General features: G+C 38.8%; 1 protein-coding gene across 4 annotated transcripts in view; it reads left to right on the top strand.

Annotated features, from left to right (window-relative positions):
• Window positions 1–24,510, top strand: part of LRMP (lymphoid-restricted membrane protein) — a 93,011-nt gene that overhangs the window by 43,692 nt on the left and 24,809 nt on the right. Inside the window, exons 6-14 of one of the 4 annotated variants that reach the window (XM_011994792.1) lie at window positions 2,197–2,258; window positions 3,417–3,497; window positions 4,316–4,412; window positions 6,972–7,119; window positions 9,964–10,045; window positions 20,032–20,078; window positions 20,186–20,250; window positions 20,450–20,557; window positions 24,297–24,367. In XM_011994792.1, the coding sequence (XP_011850182.1) occupies window positions 2,197–2,258; window positions 3,417–3,497; window positions 4,316–4,412; window positions 6,972–7,119; window positions 9,964–10,045; window positions 20,032–20,078; window positions 20,186–20,250; window positions 20,450–20,557; window positions 24,297–24,367 (761 nt within the window). The remainder of the gene's footprint in view (window positions 1–2,196; window positions 2,259–3,416; window positions 3,498–4,315; window positions 4,413–6,971; window positions 7,120–9,963; window positions 10,046–20,031; window positions 20,079–20,185; window positions 20,251–20,449; window positions 20,558–24,296; window positions 24,368–24,510) is intronic. The other 3 variants (XM_011994793.1, XM_011994796.1, XM_011994794.1) reach the window with 3 other exon arrangements.

Raw genomic sequence — 24,510 nt, forward strand, 5'->3', positions numbered from 1 at the left:
GGCTCACTGCAACCTCCACCTCCCGGGCTCAAGCAATTCTCCTGCCTCAGCCTCCAGAGTAGGTGGCATTATAGGTGTGCGCTACCATGCCTGGCTAATTTTTTTGTATTTTTAGTAGAGACAGGATTTCACCATGTTGGTCAGGCTGGTCTCGAACTCCTGACCTCAGGTGACCCACCTGCCTCGGCCTCCTAAAGTGCTGGGATTACAGGCGTGAGCCACCGCACCCAGCCTAGAAATACATTTTTTAAAATATGCTTTTCTTCCTATGTAAGGGAGATGTTTGAAAAACAAACATCTGTTTTGCTCGTAGTGGGCCTAGTAACACTATGTCAAGCTTGATTGAGAAATAAGTTATTTTTACCAAAACAATAGTCCTATAAAATAAAAAATTTACATAGGTAATTTTCTACATAATTGAAGCTTTTAGAGCCTTTTTTCCTGAAAAAGTTTTAAAAATTAGATTATGTACTTCTTTTCATTAGCGTTATGCTCATGACTCAGAATTTCTTCAGGCTATTAAGATATAAAACAGTTGGTTTATAAAATAAGCAGCACCAGATTTCTATATATTTTGGATGCCAGATTATCTGCTGTTAATAATTTTCCTGGCTGTGAGTGATTTTTTTAAAAAAGCGGTAGCTATTAATATGCTTCCATAGAGCTCCTTATCCTTGTTGAAGTTTTGCTTTTAATCTTCTGTGGGCTAAGAAGGCCGTCAAACTGCTGAGAATTATGTGTACACCCAGAGTCCACTGCCCGAGTCGAAGTGTGAGATTTGCCACGTGAATAAAAGGCATAAATATCAGTATCTATTCTAGTTGTTCAAAAGATTTGGGTTTATTTTCCGGTTTTGACTATGTTTCAGAGAGTAGGATTTGTCAAATAAATAATGTGTTATTATGTACATCAAAGAGCTAGTTAAATATTTGGTACTTTCCCCCCATTTCCATTATTCCAGCCATAAGACCTTTGGAGATTTTACTTAAGCAGAAAAACAAATATTTTTAGTTTCACTGAATGATACCCTGAGTTAAGCTCTGTTCCATGAGTCTAATCTCAGCTCCATGACTTACCAATTACCTTTTCGATCCTGTGCACGTCAGTGTTCTCATGATCTGAGGTCTACTTGTAGGATTCTGGGATCCTAGGGCTATAATTTGAGGGCTCAAGCGGAGGCATATTGGAGAGAGGATTTCTTTATCAGTAGGAGGTCAGACTGAATGACCTCTAAGATGTATTATTTATTTATGTATTTATGTATGTATGTATGTATGTATGTATGTATTTGAGAGGGAGTCTCGCTCTGTTGCCCAGGCTGGAGTGCAGTGGCATGATCTTGGCTCACTGTAACCTTCATCCCCCAGGTTCAAGCGATTTTCCTGCCTCAGCCTTCTGAGCAGCTAGGATTACAGGCACGCACCACCACACCCAGCTAATTTTCATATTTTTTTTTTTAGTAGAGATGGGATTTTGCCATGTTGGCCAGGCTAGTCTCGAAGTACTGGCCTGAAATGATCCACCCACCTCAGCCTCTCAAAGAGCTGGGATTACAGGTGTGAGCCACTGCACCAGGTCTAAGGTGTATTCTTAAGATTAGACAATTCTGTGACTCACTTCTAGAAGATAATTCACAAGTATCTATCAAAGTAAACTTTAAATACCCAAGGGAGATAATGACTTATCTGTTCTAGCCCTTTTTTCCATGTTTCCCGAGTCGTAAGTTCAGAGTGCCATTCTCAGAAATCATTATTTTCTTTTCTTCAGGCCCCAAATTTAAAGCCATTAAAAGTTTATGAAGCAATGAAATGAATTCAGGAAGACAAGGCTAAATATGCTCATACTGGACACGGTGGCTCATGCCTGTAGTCCCAGCACTGTGGGAGGCCGGGGTGGGTGGATCACCTGAACTCAGGAGTCTGAGACTGGTCTAGACCACATGGTGAAACCCATCTCTACAAAAAATACCAAAATTAGCTGAGTGCGGTGGCATGTGCCTGTAATTCCAGGCACATGGAGGTTGGGAGGTTGAGACAGAAGGACTACTTCAGCCCAGGAGGCAGAGTTTGCAGTGAGGTGAGATCATGCCACTGCACTCCAATCTGGGCAACAGAGCCAGACCCTGTCTGGAAATAAATAAATTAATTAATTAAATAAAAATAGTCATATTGAGCTGGTTATAAATTCTCTTTGTAGCAACAATTGAGTCACTTCGAAAGAGGTTAATTGAAGGGGAACACCATGGCTTGCTGTTTCAGGTAAGATATCTCTGATATATGTTCAGTTACTGTAGAGGAAAATGTTCAATTCATGTAAGGTTTTGAAGCTAATTTATAACAGACACTGACTTTAATCATTAAGTTAACCAGTTTAGAATAAAATGTTTTGGTGTACTTTGTTCTCTTGTGCACTTAAAGTATTCAGCAAAACAAGAAAGGAGATCTTACGTTAGTGAGTGGCTACTGACAATATCTTCTAAAGAGGAAGCATTTCAGAATTTTCTTTGCCCCACCGCTATATCTATTAGCAAAGAGCCAATTTTTCAGTCTTGGGGACCTCCTTTCTGATAGTAAGGGCATATCGTTCAATTTATAATATGCTGAAATTTTGAGTATTCTTGAATAGGCTTTGATAGTTACTATCTCTTTTTTCTTTCTCATATTTAAATTAAACTTTCTATTTCTTTCTGTATGGGTCATCTTAAGATATCCCCGGTAGAGTTAAGTGTATTTCCTTCCCTTATGATAGTTGGTGAATCTCCTTTTTGTTCAGAAATGAAGAACATAAGGGAATAGCAAAGCAGCAAGGTTGGCACTGGAGGAAGATGATGGAGGAGGAAAGAAAGAAGGGTGATATTTGCATGTATCTGTTTCCAGGGCATAATGCAGACACATCTGTTAAACCAGGAAAAAAAAAATGAAGCTAGGCAGAGTGCCTAAAAAGCCCTCTGCAATAAGTTGCGCTGGAAAAACCTCCATATCTAAAGATGCTTTAATCATCTCAAGAACACCAACAACATTTTCTATTATAATATAAGTATGATAGATGTGAATCTACTTCTTGGATTAAGGCAATAATTTCATAGCTATCAAATTTCCACAGACACCATTTTCACTACTCTGAGTTACATCTCTAACAAGCTTCTTTAGCCTCTGCCTCAAGATTTCAATGACAAAGCCATTCAGTTTCTTGTTCCTGATCTTCGGATTTCATTCTTAGATCAAGTAATGGGGAAAACACAATAGGAGGCTTACAATTACAAATGTGTTCCCTTGGAGTAGAATACAAGATAAAAAACTTGTCAATTTCACCCACTTTAGGTAGTGTCATATCTTCTATTAAGTCTAATATATTTGGGATCTTTGACCCTTTCATCATTCTGTCTTTGAATACACTCTACCATTTTCTCTTGACAGAGCTTTTTAGATGAGGAATTTCCTCATTATGATTCCCTGTCCTGCACAGATGCAATTCAACAACCTCTTCAAGAAAAAGTGGTAATTGCAAGCTTTTTGAAAGTATTTAGGTAGTAATTGTGAATCAACAGCTATCCTCTAATAGAAAGCTAAATCCAGTATGTATCAGTAACCTTAGAACTGTATATATTGCTTTTATCAAGAGATTATCAAATGAGGCAACAGATAGCTATTTTCGTAAATGTACACATACATACACACAAACCTGGTTTGTCCTTTGTCGCCCAGGCTGGAGTGCAGTGGCGCGATCTCAGCTCACTGCAATCTCTGCCTCCCGGGTTCAAGAGGTTCTCCTCTCTGAGCCTCCCGAGTAGCTGGGATTACAGTCACACGCCACCACACCTGGCTAATTTTTGTATTTTTAGTAGAGATGGGGTTTCCCCATGTTGGCCAGGCTGGTGACCTCAAGTGATCCACCTACCTCAGCCTCCAAAAGTGCTGGGATTACAGGCATGAACCACTGCGCCCAGCCTGTTTTACTTTTTTAAATTGCAGTATCATGAAGAATTATGTAACTAAGTTTATTCCTCACCTATACCTCTTTCCTCAAAGCCTTTGTTTACGTCAAAGTGTTAATTATTTGGAGTTGATGATGTTAGCATTCTGTTAGATTATTAAATTGTGAATTTTAAATAAGAATTATAATTTGCTCATGTATACCTTTTGATCAAACACTTGAAAGCTTTTTTACTTGACATCATTTATTTTCTTCTTGATGTCTCTCACAGGGTCATTTGAGACTTGTGATATTCTTTCTACCTTTGAAAATGAGGGTGGTAGATTATGAAATATATGTTACATTCCTTTAGATGGCTACTAATAGTTGGTTTTCTGTTCAGAAGCAGTGTTGCCACAAATTATATGGTGGTCAAGAAGTAAGAATACATCAGACACCCCTGACCTTGAAACATACGTGCTGGTACACACCTCTGCTGGGTAAGCCCCCCTTCTATACCTGCTTAGACACAAGTAGGGGTAGAATTCTATTTGAAAGGGAAAATAACTAGTTGTTATTACATTTGTATAGGAAAAATTGTTGAATACTTGGATATTTATCCCTGAATTCAGTCAATCAATATATATTTGAGTACCTACTCTGTGCAAGGTGCCATATTATGCATGATAAAGAATAAGTCCTGGCCAGGCACGGTGGCTCGCGCCCATAATCCCAGCACCTTGGGAGGCCACAGCAGGTGAATTGCTTGAGCCCAGGAATTCGAGACCAGCCTGGGCAACATCTATAAAACAAACAAACAAAAAAGAGTAAGTCTTAAAGTAGGTCACAGACTAGCAAGGAGACAAGACCTGGGCTCAGAGAAGTCAAAGATGATTCCATAGAAGAGGTTAGAGTTGAATTGGCCTTGAAAGATTAGTTGGCTTTGGAAAAGCAAAAAGCGTCAAAAAAGTATTCTAATGGGTGAGAGTAACATGAGCAAACAAAACAAAAAAATAAGAAGAGAAGTAAGAATCAAAAGCCTTAAGTGTTTGAAAAAGAGCCAAAGGTAGGCAAGTCATTTTGAAAACAAGTGGATTCAGGTTCAGATACAGTAGAAGAGATATTTGGAGAAGGAAAAGTGGGGTGTGGGCCAAATTTATAGTCAATGCCAAGAGAAAGAGCTTTATTCTAAGAAATGGTCAAAGTAGTGACACCTCTCAGCATAACATGGATGCAGTTAAAAGCCAAAATTCATGTCTAGTTCTGAAATGACAAAAGAAATGATTGTCAAAGTAAATTTAAGAAGGAATAAAGAGAAAAGTAGAGTGATTTGGTGATCATTTAAATTTGAGAAGGAAAAACTATTTCTAATGGAGTGTCTATTTTGTGTCAGGCAATATAGATTAGTGCTTTATAGAGATTATTCACAATAACTTAATAACCACCGCCAGCAGTGGCAGTACTTAAACAGTGCTTGCTGGCCAGGTGTGGTTGCTCATGCCTATAATTCCAGCACTTTGAGAGGCCGAGGTGGGCGGATCGCTTGAGGTTGGGAGTTTGAGACCAGCCTGGCCAATATGGTGAAACCCCATTTCTACTAAAACTACAAAAATTAGTCAGGCATGATGGCGCACACCTGTAGTCCCAGCTACTCGGGAGGTTGAGACAGGAGAATCACTTGAACCCGGGAATTGGAGGTTGCAGTGAGCCAAGATTACACCATCACATTCCAGCCTGGATGTCACAGTGAGACTCCATCTCAAAAAAAAAAAAAAAAAAAAAAAAAGAACGAGTGCTATGTGCCAGACACAGTTCTATGCTCTTAACATATCTATTAACTCATTTAATCCTCACCACATCCCTATGAGGTAGATGTTAATATAATTACCATTCAAAAGATAAGGAAACAGAGGAACATTGAGTTAATAATTTGCCTAAGGTCATCTGTCACTTTATACATAAGCAAACTGAGGCTCCGAGTGGCTTAGTTATTTATTCAACATCACACAATTGGTATGTGGCAGAGCCAGGATCTGAACCAAAAATTTCTGATTGAGTCTAAACTCTGTGTTTCTTCTGTTAAACTCTGCTGCCTCCTATACTCAGAAACACACATAACAAGATGGTTTTTCCTAATAAATGATTTGTGATCTCAACCTATTTCCCCTACCAGTCTTTGATGGGTTCTAATGACCATGTCTGATGCTTTTCTCTTGTGGAGGCTGCAAAATTGTTGTGTAAAAGACCAGATAGTAAATATTTTAGTTTCTGCTGTAATTACTCAACTTCACTGTTGTATCACACAAACAGCCATGGACAATATAGGAACAAATGGGTGCGGACGTGTTCCAGTAAAACTTTATTTTATTTATTTTTTGAGACAGGGTCTCACTTTGTCACTTAGTGGCACAAACACGGCTCACTGCAGCCTCAATCTCTTGGGCTCAAGTGATTCTCCTGCCTTAGCCCCCCAGGTAGCTGGGACTACAGGCACATGCCATCACACCCAGTTAATTTTTGTAATTTTTGTAGAGTTACAAAACTCGTAACTCTAAAAAATGTTGCCCAGGCTGGTCTGAAACTCCTGAGCTCAAGCAATCCACTTGCCTCAGCCTCCTAAAGTGCTGGGATTATAGGCGTCAGCCACCACACCTGGTCACAGTGAAACTTGACAAAAACAGGCAGCGGACTGGATTATTTTCGCCTGCTGGCTATAGATTGTTAATCCCTCTAGTTGCTTAGTGGACAGGGGTTTTCTGGTCTCTCCCACACTTAAAAAAGCTTTTCTGAAATTATTACTTTTAAAATACTATTATTAGAACTAAAATTCTTATTTTATATATATTAATATTACTGTCATTCGCAAATGCTTTGTCAAAATTAAGCGTTTGACATTTTTACCCTCTGTGATTAGGCATCAAGGGAGTTTATGTTAAAATGTTACTAGAAGTGGGTCAACTTTCACTTTTTCAGTCTCTCAAGAGGGAAAGACTTTATGCTTCAAGATAGTTTGAACCAGAAATTGGTCTCTATTTTTATTTTTTTCTGTTCTACTGCAGATGCCTTATCTCTGGATAGTTTTACAGCAGTTCCAACCCTGGAATCAACACCTTTCTCAGGTGTAGCCAACCAAACCCACGCTCTGTGTGAAAGGCCCACATATGGAGAAGTAAAGGACGGTGCTTTGGATATAACAAGACAACACAAGTAGGTTAAGAGCCAAATTTACTTACTCTACTCCTCATGGGTGGCCTATTTCCATTGCCTAACATTTTAATTGGTTGGATTTTTCATAACGTGAGATCACATCTTTATTGTGGAACTTCTCTAACTTCCTGAAAATTTACAATTTCTTTCTTTTTGCTTTCTTTTTTTTTTTTGAGATGGAATCTCGCTCTCTTGCACAGACTGGAGTGCGGTGATGCGATCTCGGCTTACTGCAACCTCTGCCTCCCGAGTTCAAGCAATTTTCATGCCTCAGCCTTCCAAGTAGCTGGGACTACAGACACACGCCACCATGCCCGGCTAATTTATGTATTTTTAGTAGAGGTAGGGTTTTGCCATGTTGGCCAGGCTGGTCTGAAACTCTTGGCCTCAAGTGATCTGCCCTCCTTGGCCTCCCAAAGTGCTGGGATTACAGGTGTGAGCCACCACGCCCAGCCGAAAATTTACAACTTTGAGATAAAGTTATTGCTATAGTTTTCTTGGAGTATAGTTTTCTGGCTTTCCTTGAATTTCATAATACCACTCTAAAGCTTAAAAGACAAATTAGACTACCTAAAATATTTCCAGTTTTTAGGAATATACCATAGACTGCTAAGTTAACATAGGGAGATTTTGATCATCATTCTCTTTCTTTCACATTCAAGGTTAACACATCTTTGGGAACCTGTCCTTGTCCCTGCACCCTACCCTCTTCCTCTTTAAGTACACAGACTAATCTTTCAATCTAAAGGAAAAGCACACTCACCAGTGGAGTGTTTTTTCCTCCTGTGGTCTCAACACCACACTTCCGATACCAGATGTGTGGGGGCTTTTTTCCCCACACTCCAAGCAATTTTCCACACACCAATCACTTCTTCAGCAGACATGAAATGGGCGTCCAGTAATTCAGTTCAATTCCAACATTATCTACCTGGAAATAGCATCCGATTCCACAGGTTAAGGGCTCAGTCCCACAAGGCCGGTCCCTGCTTGAGATGCCACTTGCGGGTTCCAGACTGTGACATGTGCTTCGGACCAACTCTCTATAAATTGGGGGTTCCCAAGACCCCCTTCTTGGGTTCAAATAATTTGCTGGAGTAGCTCACAGAACTCAGGGAAACACTTTCCTTATATTTATCCACTTACTACAAAGTCTATTTCATTTATTTATTTAAATTTTTTTTTTGGAGGCAGGGTCTCACTCTGTCACCCAGGTTAGAGTACGGTAGTGATTTGGGCTCACTGCAACCTCGACTTCCTGAGTTCAGGTGATTCTCTCACCTCAGCCTTCTGAGTAGCTGAGACCGCAGGTGCCTGCCACCATGCCCCACTAATATTTGTTTTTTGTTTTTTGTTTTTTGAGACAGGAGTCTCACTCTGTTGCCCAGGCTGGAGTGCAGCAGCATGATCTCAGCTCACTGCAACCTCTGCCTCCCGGGTTCAAGCGGTTCTCCTGCCTCAGCCTCCCAAGTAGCTGGGACTACAGGCACTTGCCACTATGCCCGGCTGATTTTTATATTTTTAGTAGAGACAAGGTTTCACCATGTTTACTAGGCTGGTTTTGAACTCCTGACCTCAGGTGATCCGCCCACCTCAGCCTCCCAAAGTGCTGGAATTACAGGTGTGAGCCACAGCACCTGGCCTTGTATTTTTTGTAAGACAAGGTTTCTCCGTGTTGCCCAGGCTGGTCTTGAACTCCCAGACTCAAGTGATCTTCCCATCTCAGCCTCCCAACATGCTGGGATTACAGGCGTGAGCCACTGTGCCAGGTGACAAAGTGTATTTTAAAGGATACAAATTAACAGCCAGATGAAGAGATACATTGGAAAGGTTTGGAAATGTCTCAAGCACAGGAGGGTCTGTCTTTGTGGAGTTGGGGTGTGCCATCTTCCCAGCACATGGCTATGTTTTAGTTCACCAAATGAGAAGCTTTCCAAGTGCTGTCCTTTCAGGTTTTTATGGAGGCTTTACTAGGCAAGATTGATTAAATCATTGGCCATTGGTGATCAGCTCAGCCCGTCTCCCCTCCCAGGAGCTTGGCAGGGTGGAGTTGAAAGTTCCAACCCTCCAACCACAGATTGGTTCCCCGGCAACCAGCCCCTCATCCTGAGGCTATCCAGAAGCCCACCAAGAGACACCTCTTTAGAACAGAAGATGCTCGTAATACTCACAAAATTTCAAGAGATTCAGGAGCTCTGTGTCAAACACTCCTATCACTCAGGGAATTACAAAGGTCTTAGACACACTGTATCAGGAACCAGGATCAGAGACCAAATATTAAAGATTCCCCTAGCACCTCTGTCTACAAGGATTTTAGGAGGTCTGTCTCAGGAACTGGGGGCATAGATCCCAATATCAACAACATCCTGCTAAGTTAACTTAGACAGGTTTTGATCCTATTTCTGTTTCTTTCACACTCAAGGTTAACAAGCTTTTGGGAACCTATACCTGTCCCTGCCCTCATCCTCCTTCGGTGCTCATTTGCACCTGCCTTTCAAAGTATACAGACTCATCTTCCTTAGGAAACATTCAAAAATGTCAGTGCATTTTGTGAGGAACTAATCTACCTCAATAAAATTTCCCTTCTGTATTGAGGGTGAGGAAGAATGACTTTGAATTGCAAATGCTTCATTTTCATCTTTGGCTGGATTCTCTGTTGTTTGTAACCTCTCTCTGATGGAGGTGGGAGCTCTCTTTCATTATGTGTTACTTAAACCATGAACTTCATTAGAAATTTGATAAAATTGGGACTGGGCATAGGGGAGTGAGAACTGTGTTATTGTTTAGTATCTGCTAAGATTTGCAGTTTTTTCACCTGTAGTAGATAACTCTACTTTCTACTGCCAGGTGCCCAGGCCCCACAAGTGGCCCCAACCCAGGAACAAATCTCTCAGGCTACATCAGGATGAATGATGACCCAAGCATGGAAGTGAGTGTTGGACTGGATGTTGGTTTCATTTTCAGTATTAGCATATCCTGTTCTTCTTCTATGGGTATTTTTTTCCCTGTCTTTTTAATTTTTTTAAGTATTATGGATATTCTTGTAGCAAGTCTGAGTCTGCTATTCCAAAACTCAGATGCATGAGAAATAGCAACCTTTGAAGTCAAGAAATTAAAATTATTTAATTTGAGGGCTTTCTACCCTGTGTTTAGTATACTCTGTGGGTTATAGAACCAAAAATAGATTTCAATGAAGTGGGCTAGACTTTTGGTTTGAGAGGCAGGCTGGTTTGGAACTTAAATTCACGAGTGACTGTAAGAAGCCTCAGATTCTGTTGATTCTCCAAGAATTGAGGTCAAGGCTGGATAATCTTTGAAGGGCTGGTACCCTTTGTCAAAGACCACAAAGCAGGGCCATGCCCATGGAGAGTAGTCAGGTACTAATTGACAAAGTTAGGTGCTAATGCCACTATTCTACCCACAAGAAAAGAATAATACTAAATGAGCTGAGAAGGTCACTTAGGTCACTCTCTCTATCATCGAGATGTGGTTGGAATGCCTTCCTCAACCGGCAGCCTGAGCCTCGTGACCTTCTCAATCAAATGGAGCAGGCAGTTCCGTTTCAGGATCTGGCAGAACATCATTCTTCTTTCTTTTACATTTTAATCGAGATATAACTCACCCACCAGACAATTCATTAATTTACATTATTCACTTAAATGACTTTCCGTATATTCACAGAGTTGTACAACCGTCACCAAAATCGGTTTTAGAATACTTTGATCACCCCAGAAATAAGCTGCATACCCTTTGGTAGTCTCTCCCTATTTCCTCCTGTCTGCAACCCTCAGCGCTAGGCAACCACTAATCTACTTTCTTTTTGTTTGTTTTTTTTTTTTTTGAGAAGGAGTCTCACTTTGTCGCCCAGGCTGGAGTGCGGTGGTGCAATCTCGGCTCACTGCAAGCTCCGCCTCCCGGGTTCATGCCATTCTCCTGCCTCAGCCTCCCAGTAGCTGGGACTACAGGCGCCCGCTACCATGCCCGGCTAATTTTTTGTATTTTTAGTAGAGACGGGGTTTCACCGTGTTAGCCAGGATGGTCTTGATCTCCTGACCTCGTGATCCGCCCGCCTCGGCCTCCCAAAGTGCTGGGATTACAGGTGTGAGCCACCACACCCGGCCCACTAATCTACTTTCTGTCCTATATATTTGCCTATTCTGGATATCTCATATAAATGGAATCATACCATACGTGGCCACCTGTGCCCAGCTTCTTTCAGTTAAGGTTCTCAAGGTTTTCAGCATAAGGTTCTTAAGACTAATCCATGTCATAGCATGATATCAGTACTTCATTCATTTTTATGGCTGAATAATATTCCACTGTATAGATACACACCACATTTTGTTTCTCCACTCATCAGCTGATGGACATTTGAGTTGTTTTTACTTTTTGGCTATTGCAAATAATTCTACTATGAACATTAGAGTATTGGTTTTTGTGTAAGCATGTTTTTGATTCTTTTGGGTGTGTTCTTGTGGCAGTTACTGCATCACACAGGAACTATATGTTTAATGTTTTTGAGGAACTGCAAAATAGACTTCCAGGGTGGCTTTATCGTTTTACATTTCCAACAGCAAGGTATGAAGATTCTAGTTTCTCTGTATCCTCACTAAATATTTGTCTATTTTTTATTAAAGCCATCTTTGTGGGTGCAAAGTGACACCTCATTGCATTTTTGGTTTGCATTTCTCTAATGATTAATAATGTTGAACATCTTTTCATGTGTTTGTTGGCCATTTGTATAACTTCTCTGAAGACATGTCTACTCAGATCCTTTGCTCATTTTAAGATGGGATTATATTTCTTTTTACTATTGAATTGTACAAGTTGTTATTCTTCCTGTTAAGTGTGTGTATGGCATTTTGTTGTTGTTGTTGTTGTTGTTCATAAATACCTGTCTGAGTAGCTAAGAAAAAGAAAGAAAAAGGAAATGAATCTATTTTGCTCTTACCTAGAGGCCAAGGTGGGTGGATCACTTGAGGTCAGGAGCTCAAGACCAACCTGGCCAATAGGGTAAAACCCTGTCTCTACTAAAAATACAAAAATTAGGTGGCGGGCACCTATACTCTCAGCTATTTGGAGAAGGCTGAGGCAGGAGAATTGCTTGAGCCCAGGAGGCAGAGGTTGCAGTGAGCCGAGATTGCGCCACTGCACTCCAACCTGGGTGACAGAACAAGACTCCATCTCAAAAAATAAAAATAAATTGAAAAAATTTAAAAATTTAAAAAATATATTTTGCTCTTACCTAGCAATTCTTATAAAGTTTTAGTAAAGGATGTTGAACTTGGAAGCTTACAGGATGTTTGGTTATTAGTAATTTCCCTTTTATCTGGCACTGAGTTTACTAAGAAGAAGGAAGAAACAAATATCAGTTGTGTGCCAGGAACTTTGTACAAAAGCATTTTCACATGCCATGTGATTAATCTTCTCCACACGTCTCTGCTTTTTACAAAGGAGGCAACTGAAGTTGAGGGAGTTAAATAACTTGCCCATGATCACTCAATTAATAAAGAACAAACCTGGGATTAAAATTCAGATTTGTCTAGCTTCAAATGATACGGGTCTTTTTCATAGCCACTCTTAGTACACTGAATTTAGACATTTTAATCATTATCACTTAGCATTACCTTGAAAGTGTTTTTTTGACTAAGAAATGTACTGCCTTTTTCATCTAAAAGGACCTCCATATTGAGTCTTATTAGGATATGTGACTGTGTGGTTTTGTCTATGGTCCTGACACCCATTAAGAAATAGGAGCTGGGCCAGGTGCGGTGGCTCACGCCTGTAATCCCAGCACTTTGGGAGGCCGAGGCGGGTGGGTCACCTGAGGTCGGGAGTTTGAGACCAGCCTGGCCAATGTGGTGAAACCCTATTTCTACTAAAAAATACAAAAATTAGCCAGGCATGGTGGCAGGTGCCTGTAAAACTAGCTCCTTGGGAGGCTGAGGCAGGGGAATCACTTGAAAGTATCTGGGAGGAGAAGGAGGTTGAGTGAGCTGAGATCGTACCATTGTACTCCAGCTTGGGTGACAAGAGCAAAACTCCATCTGAAAGAAAAAAAGAGAGAGAGAGAGAGAGAGAGACAGAGAAAGAGAGAAGGAAGGAAGGAAAGAAAAGAAAAAGGAAGGAAGGAAGGGAGAAAAAGAGAAAGGAAAAGAAAGAAAGAAAAGAGAAAAAAAAGGAATAGGAGCTAACAGACATCACAATCGAGCCTCCAGTCACATGCTCCTGTAGGTTCCCTGAAGATTTTCTTGTGTCTTCTGTAGTTTGCAACAGTCCAGGAATTAGTCTGTTGGCTGTACCTTCTGACTGATCCCGCCAATTCTCAACCTTCCCATTCCAGGTTTCTACTTCACTGGAGAATCTTGACAGCCTGGTAACTGTACTCTCTGCCTCCACCCCTTGTCCCTTGAGCAACTCCCCACCTACCATCATTTTATACTCACATCATCTTTTAAGAAAATAGAAAGCTCTCCTTAGAAAATGCTTTTCTAAGCATTGTCATTGGTAATAAGAACAGGGAATTAGAGTAAAATATATGATATAAATTATTTTAAAAACATAATATATGTTTATCATCCCAGTGGAACCCCCAAACGATGGGTGTTTTCTTAACTCCTTGTCTCTACATGATAGATTCTGTCAATCTCTACAGCCTTATAACAAACAACTTGACCTGGTGTTCGAGTCCCTCTCTAAGCTGGTTGCAGTCTACCTTTTTACCTTTATTTCCCCATTGTTGTGTATGATTGTGCCTGTACGTCAGCCAAACCAGGTAGCCTGTATTGTCAGAATATATCACACAAACCTGTTTGTGCTGTTTTCTTTGCCCAGAACAATGTATGCTTTTCCATTTATCAAAATTCTATTAGACTGTCAAGGCCCATTTCAAAAACCAATAAAAACATTTTTTTGTGGTAGCACACAATGTTGACATTCAAGCATCTCCAGTCCTTCTTGAGGTGAAAATCGTAATGGATTAAGAGTGGGGAGACGAGGTTTTTCTGTGGGTTGGTCTCTGTGTGACTCTGGGAAAGTTGTGTTTTCAGACCTGTTTCTCGTTTCTCAATGATCCCACTCAGAAAAAAACTAAGCTCACTCCCTTCTTTGAGACCCTTGTAACTCTCTGTTCCCCCCATTTCTTGTCACCTGTATGCTGACTTGCATTGGAGTTATTTATTTTCTTATATTTATTTGTGTATTACGTGATAAAATTGCTGTACAGTACCCTTATTTGGCCATTAACCAATGCATATGTAACACCCTGCATAGGATTCCATACAGTAGCTGACCAATAATATTTGTTGAATGCCCATTTATTTAGGTTGTATTCACTAGAAGGTCTGTTTAAAACACTGAGAGTGAGCACTCAATTAGCTTACTGCTTTCTGACTCATTTCTTTTGACTGGTGCTCCTAAGAACTTGAGATTTACTTTCTGTTCCTTCCCCATATTCACAGAGGAAGCTGTCTTCTAATATCTTTCCCAGAAGGCACAGTGCAAGATAAAAGTGAACATCATTATTCATAAACAGGTCTTTGACAGAGCAAAGAATGCTAACAAGATTAATGTCTCAAGAACATCATCTCATAGTAAAATAATTTGGAGCCCTGTTTGGGACATTCTTGAGAAAAAAAGAACTTCTTTATTGACCCAATAAATTAGTTTATTTGGGATGTTTTGGTGTAGCTAGGAAAGAAGGAAACAAAATATTTCTAGTCCTTATCTTTTGGAGATTCATTCTGAAATTTATTTATGGACAAAAATGTTATGATATCTGGCATTTGCTTCAAAACAAGGCAGGTGTAGGTTTAGAGGGTCAGAGTTTGAAACAAGATTGGCCATAGGTTGGTAATTGTTGAATCTGCATGATGGATATACCAGGATTCATTAGATTCTTTGTTCTGTCTACTTTTGTATTTATCTGAAAATTTTCCTAGTAGTGCTCTAGAATCTTTAGCCACATATCATAGGCTGTAGAATGAAGCACACCTAGTAGATTCAAGGTTGGCTTTATTACTTATTAGCTGTGTGAATTTGGATATATGGCCTAACCTGTCTGAATTTGCTGTGTCCCCTGTGAAATAGACATTGATTTTCATAGTTCTTTTGAGGATTCAAATAAACACACAAAAATATATTACATATATACATATATTTCCACATATCTATATCACTGAGTTCTGGTCTAACCTGTCCATGGAAACAAACCAAGTAGGTCATATTTAGAGGCAAGACACTGCCTCTCAATGCCTTGTTTCCCCACTTGCTGATGACTAAGAAGGCCTTTCCTTTCATGGAGTCGTTTCCCAAATTTCCAGTGATCACCAGATGTGCATACCAAATATATCCCCATGTTCTTCAGGCCTCACCGACTAGTGGCTTCCATGTAGATTTTCAACCTCTCGAGAAATTGTGGGGCCAAGAAGTTGGTTTCACCACTCACATCTCTGCAGTTCTTTTGGTTCGTTGTCCACACTGTCCTATAACAACAGAATTGATTCTTCCTTCTATCTTACTTCAGTCTCAGCTCTGACCCTACCAAGATACTCTGTAACATATGCAAAATACCTGGATCATAGTGAACACTCAAAAAGAAAATCAGCTGCTTATATTACCTAGAATCAGAATTATCGGTAGCATGAAGGCAGAGGATATCTTGAAACAAGCCAATGATCTGGAGATGAATTTCTCTGTTTTTCTTTTGGTTGTTAAAAAAATTCCATATACCAAGTATTAAGTGTCTTGTCTCTCTTTGAGTTATCCTTCATGTTATTACATGTTTTTGTCTAAGATATACTATCACTGGGAGGAGGTGATTTATTAAGGCCAAGAACAGGATCAATTTAAAAATATCTCGGAAGATTTTCTGGCTATTGTCTGTCCTGTTCTTCCAAGTTGTGTGTGGGTGCAGCATTAATAACCTTGGAGAATAAATAACATTGCCAGTTGCAAAATTGGAATGTGTAGAAGTTGACTGATAACTATATTATAAATGAACCTGAAAGTGGTGGGTGTGACCTGTAGATCTGAGGGTGTGGTATACCTTTAGTTAGAAAGAGAAAAAATAAATGCAAACCTATAAGCAAATTTAGCTTTGTTTAGGTTCCAGTAGTTCTAATCTTTTAAAATTCAACTTAGCGTTCTTCCTCTTTTGGGAACATTTAAACAGACACTGGGTCAAGTCAGAAGTAAGCCTATATAGACTCTTTTTGTTATTTTTTTGTTCTCAGAAAATCACATTAATTTACTTAACAATTATCTAAAATGGGTCAAATAGTAAACATTATGTTGGAACCATCAATGTTTATTAGTAGAAGGTTTCTGATCACAAAATCTGTAGTTTAGTATTTCATATAAAAGAGCAAAAATAAAATAATCCTGGGAGATTAGGCCAATTAATCTTAAAAGTTATTTTTTATTGTTCTTTATGTTGTTCAATCTAAATATTGAAATAATATTGCTGTGTGTGTGTGTGTCTCCTGTGTTTGCTGACCCAGCCCATGGGAGAATCTGTTTCATATTTTCCATGAGTACTTTTGCTACCCCACCCTACATTAGACTCTTGCTGTCAAAAGCAAATGGGCTGGACCATGGATTTTTCATGTAAATGTTATGCAGGTTAATATTTGAATGGCTTGGACAGAAAGAGCATTCTTCCTGCTCTGTGCTATCGGCATGTGTTAGATTCATTGACTTGAGCCATCTTCTATATGTAAGTGAATCTCTCATCTGAACTTTCTTTTTCTTGTTCTTTATTTTCTTTGATTTTAAATTATATCTAGTAGATTATCTTTCACATGATCTGTCCAGGTGTCACAGTTGGTGCGTGCTGGTTATGTTCTGCTGTGGGTCTGGGTTGCTGGTTTAAATAGAGGTGACTTTAGAAGCTGGAAGAAAAGAAACCAAATGTGGAACGTTTTTGTCCCAACCCCTTGAGGGTTTCATCTCCAACTTTCATGAACTATCATCCTAAATTTGAAACCAGACTTAAAAAAAAAAAAAAATTCTTTACTCTAGTTATTCTCACAAGAAGAAAAAAAAAAATGTAATTAGACCAAACTTATGAAAACTTAGGATTCGGACATGTTGTATATTGGGCTGTTTTCTGATCACTGAGTTTTATAAAGATGAGTACTTCGAGAATAACGTGCAGTTGCTTGCTTTGCTACTGTTCCAAAACAAGGTGGTATATGGCTACTAAACAGGCAATTTCTCCAAAATCACATATTTGTTTAATCAATAAATGTGTTGTATTTATTGAAAGACTTCTAATTACAATGTTTCACATCTAAGGTATAGGGCAAAAGAAGGCCTTACACAGAGCATTAGGGCAAATGAGACTGATATGTAACATAATGGAGGCAAACTGTATTTTTACTGTATTTATTACTTTGGCTTTAAATAATAATTAGACCTTTTGTTGAAAAGGTTTTCAGAAATGGTGTTCTCCCTTTTCCCCAAATTGGAAGCTGGTATAATGGAATAGGAAATAAGAACTGCATTCTCATTTATATTTCTTAAATGCGAATATCCATGATTTTGACAGGTACAAAATGAAGCCTTTTCTGACAATGTGTAGTGTTTTTTAGTTATAGCGCAATAATAAATGTTATTTCATGCTACATATAGTAACAATGTTTTTATATGTGTTAGGATTTTATACCTTAGTATTAATAAATCAATTCTTATTGATTTTTATGAAGTGTTACCCTCAATAAAACTGAAGGATATTTAATTTTCTCCACTTTATAGCTTCCTTTGTTTTCTTTCTTTCTTTTTATTTTTTTTAAAGCAGGGTCTTGCCCTGTCACCCAGGCTGGGGTGCAACGGTATGATCACAGCTCACTGCAACCTTAACCACCTGGACTCAAGCAATTCTCCCGTCTCACCCTCCCAAGTAGCTGTGGTCACAGGTGTGCACTACTGTGCCCTGCTAATTTTTTAGTAGAGATGGGGTATTGCCATGTTGCTCAGGTTGGTCTCACACTCCTGACCTCAAACAGTCCTTCCACCACAGCATTACAAAGTGTTGAGGTTATAGGCGTGTGCCACCGTGCCTGCTTCTATATATATATATATGATAGTATAGTTAAACATATAAAAATTACTAAGATAATTTATTTAAATATTTAAAAAATAGGGCCATTATCAGTTAACTACAATTTAAGGTATAATTTCTCTTTAAAATTGAATTCAGATATCACCCCTCTGTTAATTCTGCCCTGTGCATATTACTTTCCTCTGTGGCATGCTGCTTATAAATTATAGAGTAGGATTTGTATTATATATTTCAATCCATGCTTGGCCTACAGGCTTCTTCAGGATAAGAACTGTGTTTTTGTATATAATCTTTAGCCCTTGTCACTGTTCCTAGCACAAAGTGGACTTTGGATGAAAGTTTGTTGAATTAAATTAAACTGGTGTCATGAGAGGTTTCAGTCATATATGATCTGACTCAAAGTCATTTAAGGCAGAAACAAAATGAAATAAAAAAGAGAAAAAGTTGACCAACATCATTGATACAGGAGTGTTAGGTATAAATCCTTGCTTTGCAAGTTTGTGGATTTTTCTAAACATTTGAGGTGAACATCTTACAAGTTCACATTAAAATCACCTACCAGTCTAAGACAATAATTGGGAAGTCTTCTCCTCTCCAATAGCCTAAGTTAGGGTATGCCCAAGTTGGTTTTGTTTACAGTGGAGAGGATACTGTATTTAGTTCAATATGTGTTTGAAAGCTGACTCCACCATTCTGACTGGTCTCAGGCAATTACTTTATTAACTGGCCTTCAGTTCGTTACCTGTAATAAGTAAATCTTTCCTTTCTAAAATCTACTGCTAAGGTTGTTGGGAGAATTAAATGAGATGATACATTAAAGGGTTCTTGTAAATTGTAATGTGCTAAACATATATAAGCTGCTGTCATTGTACTGGATAAATAGACATTCAGAAAACCCTTAGCAAACCTGTACTTTACTTGTCTGTGACTGTGGGAGCTACCTTCTTGGACTGATTCTGAATACCATGTGTGATATACAGTATTCCCCCACGGGAGCCCGTTGTTGGTTGTGACAGTTAATAAGTTCTGTTTGATTATGGAATAACTAAATGCCTTCTTTTTACTTTGTGCAGGTTTTTGATGTGTCTGAATGGTTTCAGTTTTAATTTATTGAATTTTAATTTATTTTTCTGAACTAAATAATTAAAATAATATACTAGAAAATCTTGTTATTAGAAACGAAACTACGTTCTTACTGTATTTTTTGAAAAAAGAAAGTTGTACAACTTTAATGCCCTAAAGTTACCCCCAAAATAAGAATTCCTTGTAGAAATTAAGAGGTTCATATGAAACTTTCAAACACTTGCCTTGGCAGGCTAGGACTACAATTTTGTTAACCTCTTTTTGATCATCAATAGGTGCTGACTTAGATGTAATCCTTCAGATTTCTGAGATATGGATTAAGTTTGAAATGCATGATTTTTCTAGCTAGAAAACTGAGAGCAATTTTAAAATCACTAGGTCAAAAATGTTAGGTTGAGTACTATTCCCACACATAGAAATGTTTCCTGCCCTTGTAGAATTTTCTGTTTAAAGAAAACTTGACTTAAGCGTACGAAATAAACCCTATCTGCCATTTGAGTTTAGAATTTGTTTTGCCCAAAATTTTAATCAGATTTTCTTTAAACATCAGACTTGTAAATATACTTAATATTGGATTTTTGGGTAAGTACAGCTTTGAGGAAGTGTATATATCCATCTTCCCTATACCATCCCATTCCCATATCCTTTCCAAAAGAGCAGAGTAAATATGGGTTCGTTTAGAACTGTATGAAAATGTTTGCTTAAAACAACCTCTTTGGAATGGAAAATGTCAAATTGTTGAACTTATGTCTCCTTTCTTTTTCCTTAAGGAGAATGGTGTTGAACGCGTGTGTTCTGAGAGCCTGCTGCAGTCCAGGTTTGCTTGTTTGTGTTGTGTGTGTGAATTTGTATGCATATTTAGTTGGTTTTAAGAGAATTGTTTGGACCTGACATTCCAAAATATGTTTGCTATCTTTTTGGCAGGGAATATTCCTCACTACCATTCCCCAGACACACTTCATCGACAGACAGTACTATAACTTCAAGTGGTAAGTGGATTTGGAAATAATATGAAAATAGACTGTTAGTATTATAGCTTTCAGCCTGATGTTCTGTGACCTGCTGGGGTGTGAGCAAATGAGAAGAACATAGGCAAAACTCTTTGTGCATAGTATACTATAGTTAAATATACTATACTATAATAGTATGTGCATAGTATTCACACCATTTGTTTCTTCCTCTTGACAGATCCTGGATTAGAAATTCTGAATATGGCTTCTTGTGACCTTGACAGTAACTCACTCTGTAAGAAAGAGGAGGATACAAGAACAGCTTCTCCCATGACAGAGGCTCAAGGTACAATGTTGACAGGTGTAAGCATGATTTTCATTCTAAAACACTAAGCAAGTCTATATGCTAGTGAAGTAACTATCCACCCTAGCTCAATAATGTTATTTAATATTAATTTTTTGTAAAATAATTCTTATAAAACAATTTTGAAGATATAGTCTGCAGAAAAGAAATCCAAGTGGTAACTAACCATGGCCCTTCACACATAAGGATGGTATCAATTTTTTTCGATTTTGTAGCCAGAACAAAAATTATGATATATTGTAATGGGACAAATATTTCCTATGGCAAAGATTGACTGGAATTTACTGGGTTTCAACTGTAGCACAGAAGTGACATCACCTGCTTAGGAAATTCTTGGAATCCTAGTTCGAATTTATCAGGTTAGAAGGATGGAGCAATTAGCGATGGTCCACCCAGAGGCAAGAGAACTAACCAGATGGTTTGTTAGGTCCGTTTCTACTACTTGACTCTGAAAACAACATAGTTATTCTCTACCATTCCCAGTGAGACACCACTTTAGTCGACATTCATAGGAGGAATAGGCTCTAATCCCCATCAAAATAATAATAATAATAATAGTAATAAATCAGTCAAGGAAAATTCATTCTTCTTCTTTTTCTTTTTTTCTTTTCTTTTTTTTTTTGAGACGACCTCTCACTCTGTCGTCCAGGCTGCAGTGCAGTGGCGCCATCTCGGATCACTGGAAGCTCTGCCTCCCGGGTTCACGCCATTCTCCTGCCTCAGCCTCCCGGGTAGCTGGGACTACCGGTGCCCGCCACCACGCCCGGCTAATTTTTTTGTGTTTTTAATAGAGACGGGGTTTCACCGTGTTAGCCAGGATGGTCTCGATCTCCTGACCTCACGATCCACTCACCTTGGCCTCCCAAAATGTTGGGATTACAGGCGTGAGCCACCATGCCCGGCCAAGGAAAATACATTCTATTGTTTGAACTCGACATTTAAGTTTGAGATATAGGTGCTAAAAAAGAATAGCCATAAAATTGCAGAAATGGAATCCATTTCATGGGTTAATTACAGAATGTCTTTATACTCCACCTTACGTCTAGTAAGTAAATCTTTTAATTAAAAATACATCGAGGTTCCATTTGTGACCTATCATATAGACAAAGATGCACAAATTTGATTACACTCTGTTGGTAAAGTTGTAAGGACAAAAGAAAAGTGCTGCAGGGAATGTAACTTTTTGTAAATATGGTAGTCCCCTTTTATTCACTGGGGCTACATTCCAAGACCGCCAGTGGAGTCCCAACAGTAATGATAGTGTCAAATCCTATATACACGATGTTTTTGGCTATATAGACATACCTAAGTTTAATTTATTAATTAGATATTTACAACAATAACTAGTAATAAAATGGAACAATTTTGACAATGTATTGTAATAAAACTTACGTCAATGTGGTCTCGCTCTCAAAGTAATATTATTGCGGCTGGGCGTGGTGGCTCAAGCCTGTAATCCCGGCACTTTGGGAGGCCGAGGCGGGTGGATCACGAGGTCAGGGGATGGAGACCATCCTGGCTAACACGGTGAAACCCCGTCTCCACTAAAAATACGAAAAATTAGCCTGGCGCGGTGGCGGGCGCCTGTAGTCCCAGCTACTCGGGAGGCTGAGGCAGGAGAATGGCGTGAACCCGGGAGGCGGAGCTTGCAGTGAGCGGAGATCGCGCCACTGCACTCCAGCCTGGGCGACAGAGCAAGACTCTGTCTCAAAAAACAAAACAAAACAAACATATATATAATATATATATTATTGTATGTAGTATTTTCAGACCATAGTTGACAGCAGGTAACTGAAACCATGGAAAGTGAAACCTTGGATAAGGGGGGACTACTGTAATATGGAGAAAAATGTTCTAATATCTATCAAAATGTTGAATGTATATATCCTCTGATACAACTATTCATTTTCTAGGAATTTATCCTATAGATAATGTGTACACACATCCCAAATAACACATGCAAATGCTTATATATTGCAGCATTGTCTGTAATAACAAAATATTAGAAACAAGTTAGAACTTCTACCAATAGAAGATTATATTTTGGCATATCCATATAATAGAATACTAATATGCAGGCATAAAACATAAATAAGGAGACTTTTTTCTTACAATAACATAAAAGGACTACTGTTTCTTGGGGGGAAAAGTACAGAATGTTATGTATGGTGTACACAATTTTGTGGGGAAAAAAAGGACAGAAAAAGTTGGTTTTTGGTGCACGTAGGGATGGTCTCACTCTGTTGCCCAGGCTGGAGTGCAGTGTTACAATCACAGCTCACTGCAGCCTCAAACTCCTGGGCTCAAGCGATCCTCCTGTCCCAGGTTCCTCAGTAGTTGGGACTACGGGTGCAAGCCACCACGTTCAACTAATAAAAAAAAAATTTGTGAAAATGGGGTCTCACTATGTTTCCTAGGCTGATCTCAAAGAAAAAGTTTTTATGTATGCATAAAATATCCCTGGAAAACTAGACAAAATTTAATAACATTGTGTCTAGGGAGATAAACTGGATTTCTGGAAGTCATGGATGAGAGGAAAAAATTTCACTGTAAAACATTTTTATGCTTTTTGATTTATGACCCATATGAATCTACTACTTGTCCTAAAATTTTTTAAAAACTAAAATAAGGGCTGGATACAGTGCTCATGTCTATAATCCCAGCACTTTGGGAGGCTGAGGCAGCAGGATTGCTTGAACTCAGGAGTTCAAGACCAGCCTGGGCAACATAGTGAAACCCCGTCTCTGCAAAAGATACAAAAATTAGCTGGGCGTGGTGGTGCATGCCTGTAGTTCCAGGCACTTGGGAGGCTGAGCGGGGAGGATCGCTTGAGCCTGGGAGGCAGAGGTTGCAGTGAGCTGAGATTGTGCCACTGCACTCCAGCCTGGGTGGCAGAGTAAGACCCTGTCTCAAAAAAAAAAAAAAAACCAACAACAAAAAAAACTAAAATAAAATTTTCATAAGGAAAAAAATTGATTGTATAGCTGTGAAGAAATTGCTTACCATTTTGTTCTTATTTCCATATAAATTGTACAACTGTCATACATGCTTTAAATACTGTTTCTCTTAAAAAGAAAGAAACAAAGCCTGTCTGTATCTGCTGACCTTTGTGCCTGCACTGAACTAAATGTAAGACAATGGACTGAGTCAACAGGAGAATAATTATCCGGTACATTTCAGTACAAATAAAGTACATAAAAATAAACAGAAATTAGCAAAAGGAATGGCACAAGTTAAAAGTGCATCTTTTCTTCTTGGTTTCATGACATTTAATTTAGAAAGCTACCATGTTTTAGAAGGATATCATATTTTTGTTATCAGCCTTGCATATATAATTTTGAAAGAAAATCTGTTAAGCTATTAAAAAAGCTGCTAAGCTACTAATTGTTCATCCTTCCGCCCTCCATTTTCTATTATTGCACCAGTGATGTGTTCGATTAAAAAAAGGAGCAGCAGCCTAAAAAATGATTTTTAAAAAATCCTATTAGAAGGCCATTTGTACAGATGTTCACTTCTTTTAAGAAATCTTCTACGGCCTTAGCGGCTCCCTCCCAATTCTGAGTCAATGGGCACGTATACATTTTTTGTAGTTCATCATTTGTCTCATATGTTAAGACCTTTGTCAGTTAATGGTCAGCCCATATTGCCACCCTCACTGTTACCTCCTCTTTTACTTGCTCCTGCTCCCCTAACTGTTGTGTGTGTTTCCTGTTTCTCACAGGCACGAATCCAGCTCATGACAATACTGCATTCCAAGACTCTGCGAGTAAGGATAAAACCACATTAAATCTGGTAAGGAAATACATATGTTCACAACAAAGGTAGTGATATCTTACAGTGGTAGAACTACCCCTTTAAGTTTGCAAAGTAGTCTTTAAAGTATTTTCTCATTTATCCTTTCAAAATATTATGAAGTTCATATAATTTAATTAATA

The sequence above is a fragment of the Mandrillus leucophaeus genome, unplaced genomic scaffold, assembly GCF_000951045.1.
Source record: "Mandrillus leucophaeus isolate KB7577 unplaced genomic scaffold, Mleu.le_1.0 Scaffold461, whole genome shotgun sequence".
Classification (NCBI taxonomy): domain Eukaryota; kingdom Metazoa; phylum Chordata; class Mammalia; order Primates; family Cercopithecidae; genus Mandrillus; species Mandrillus leucophaeus.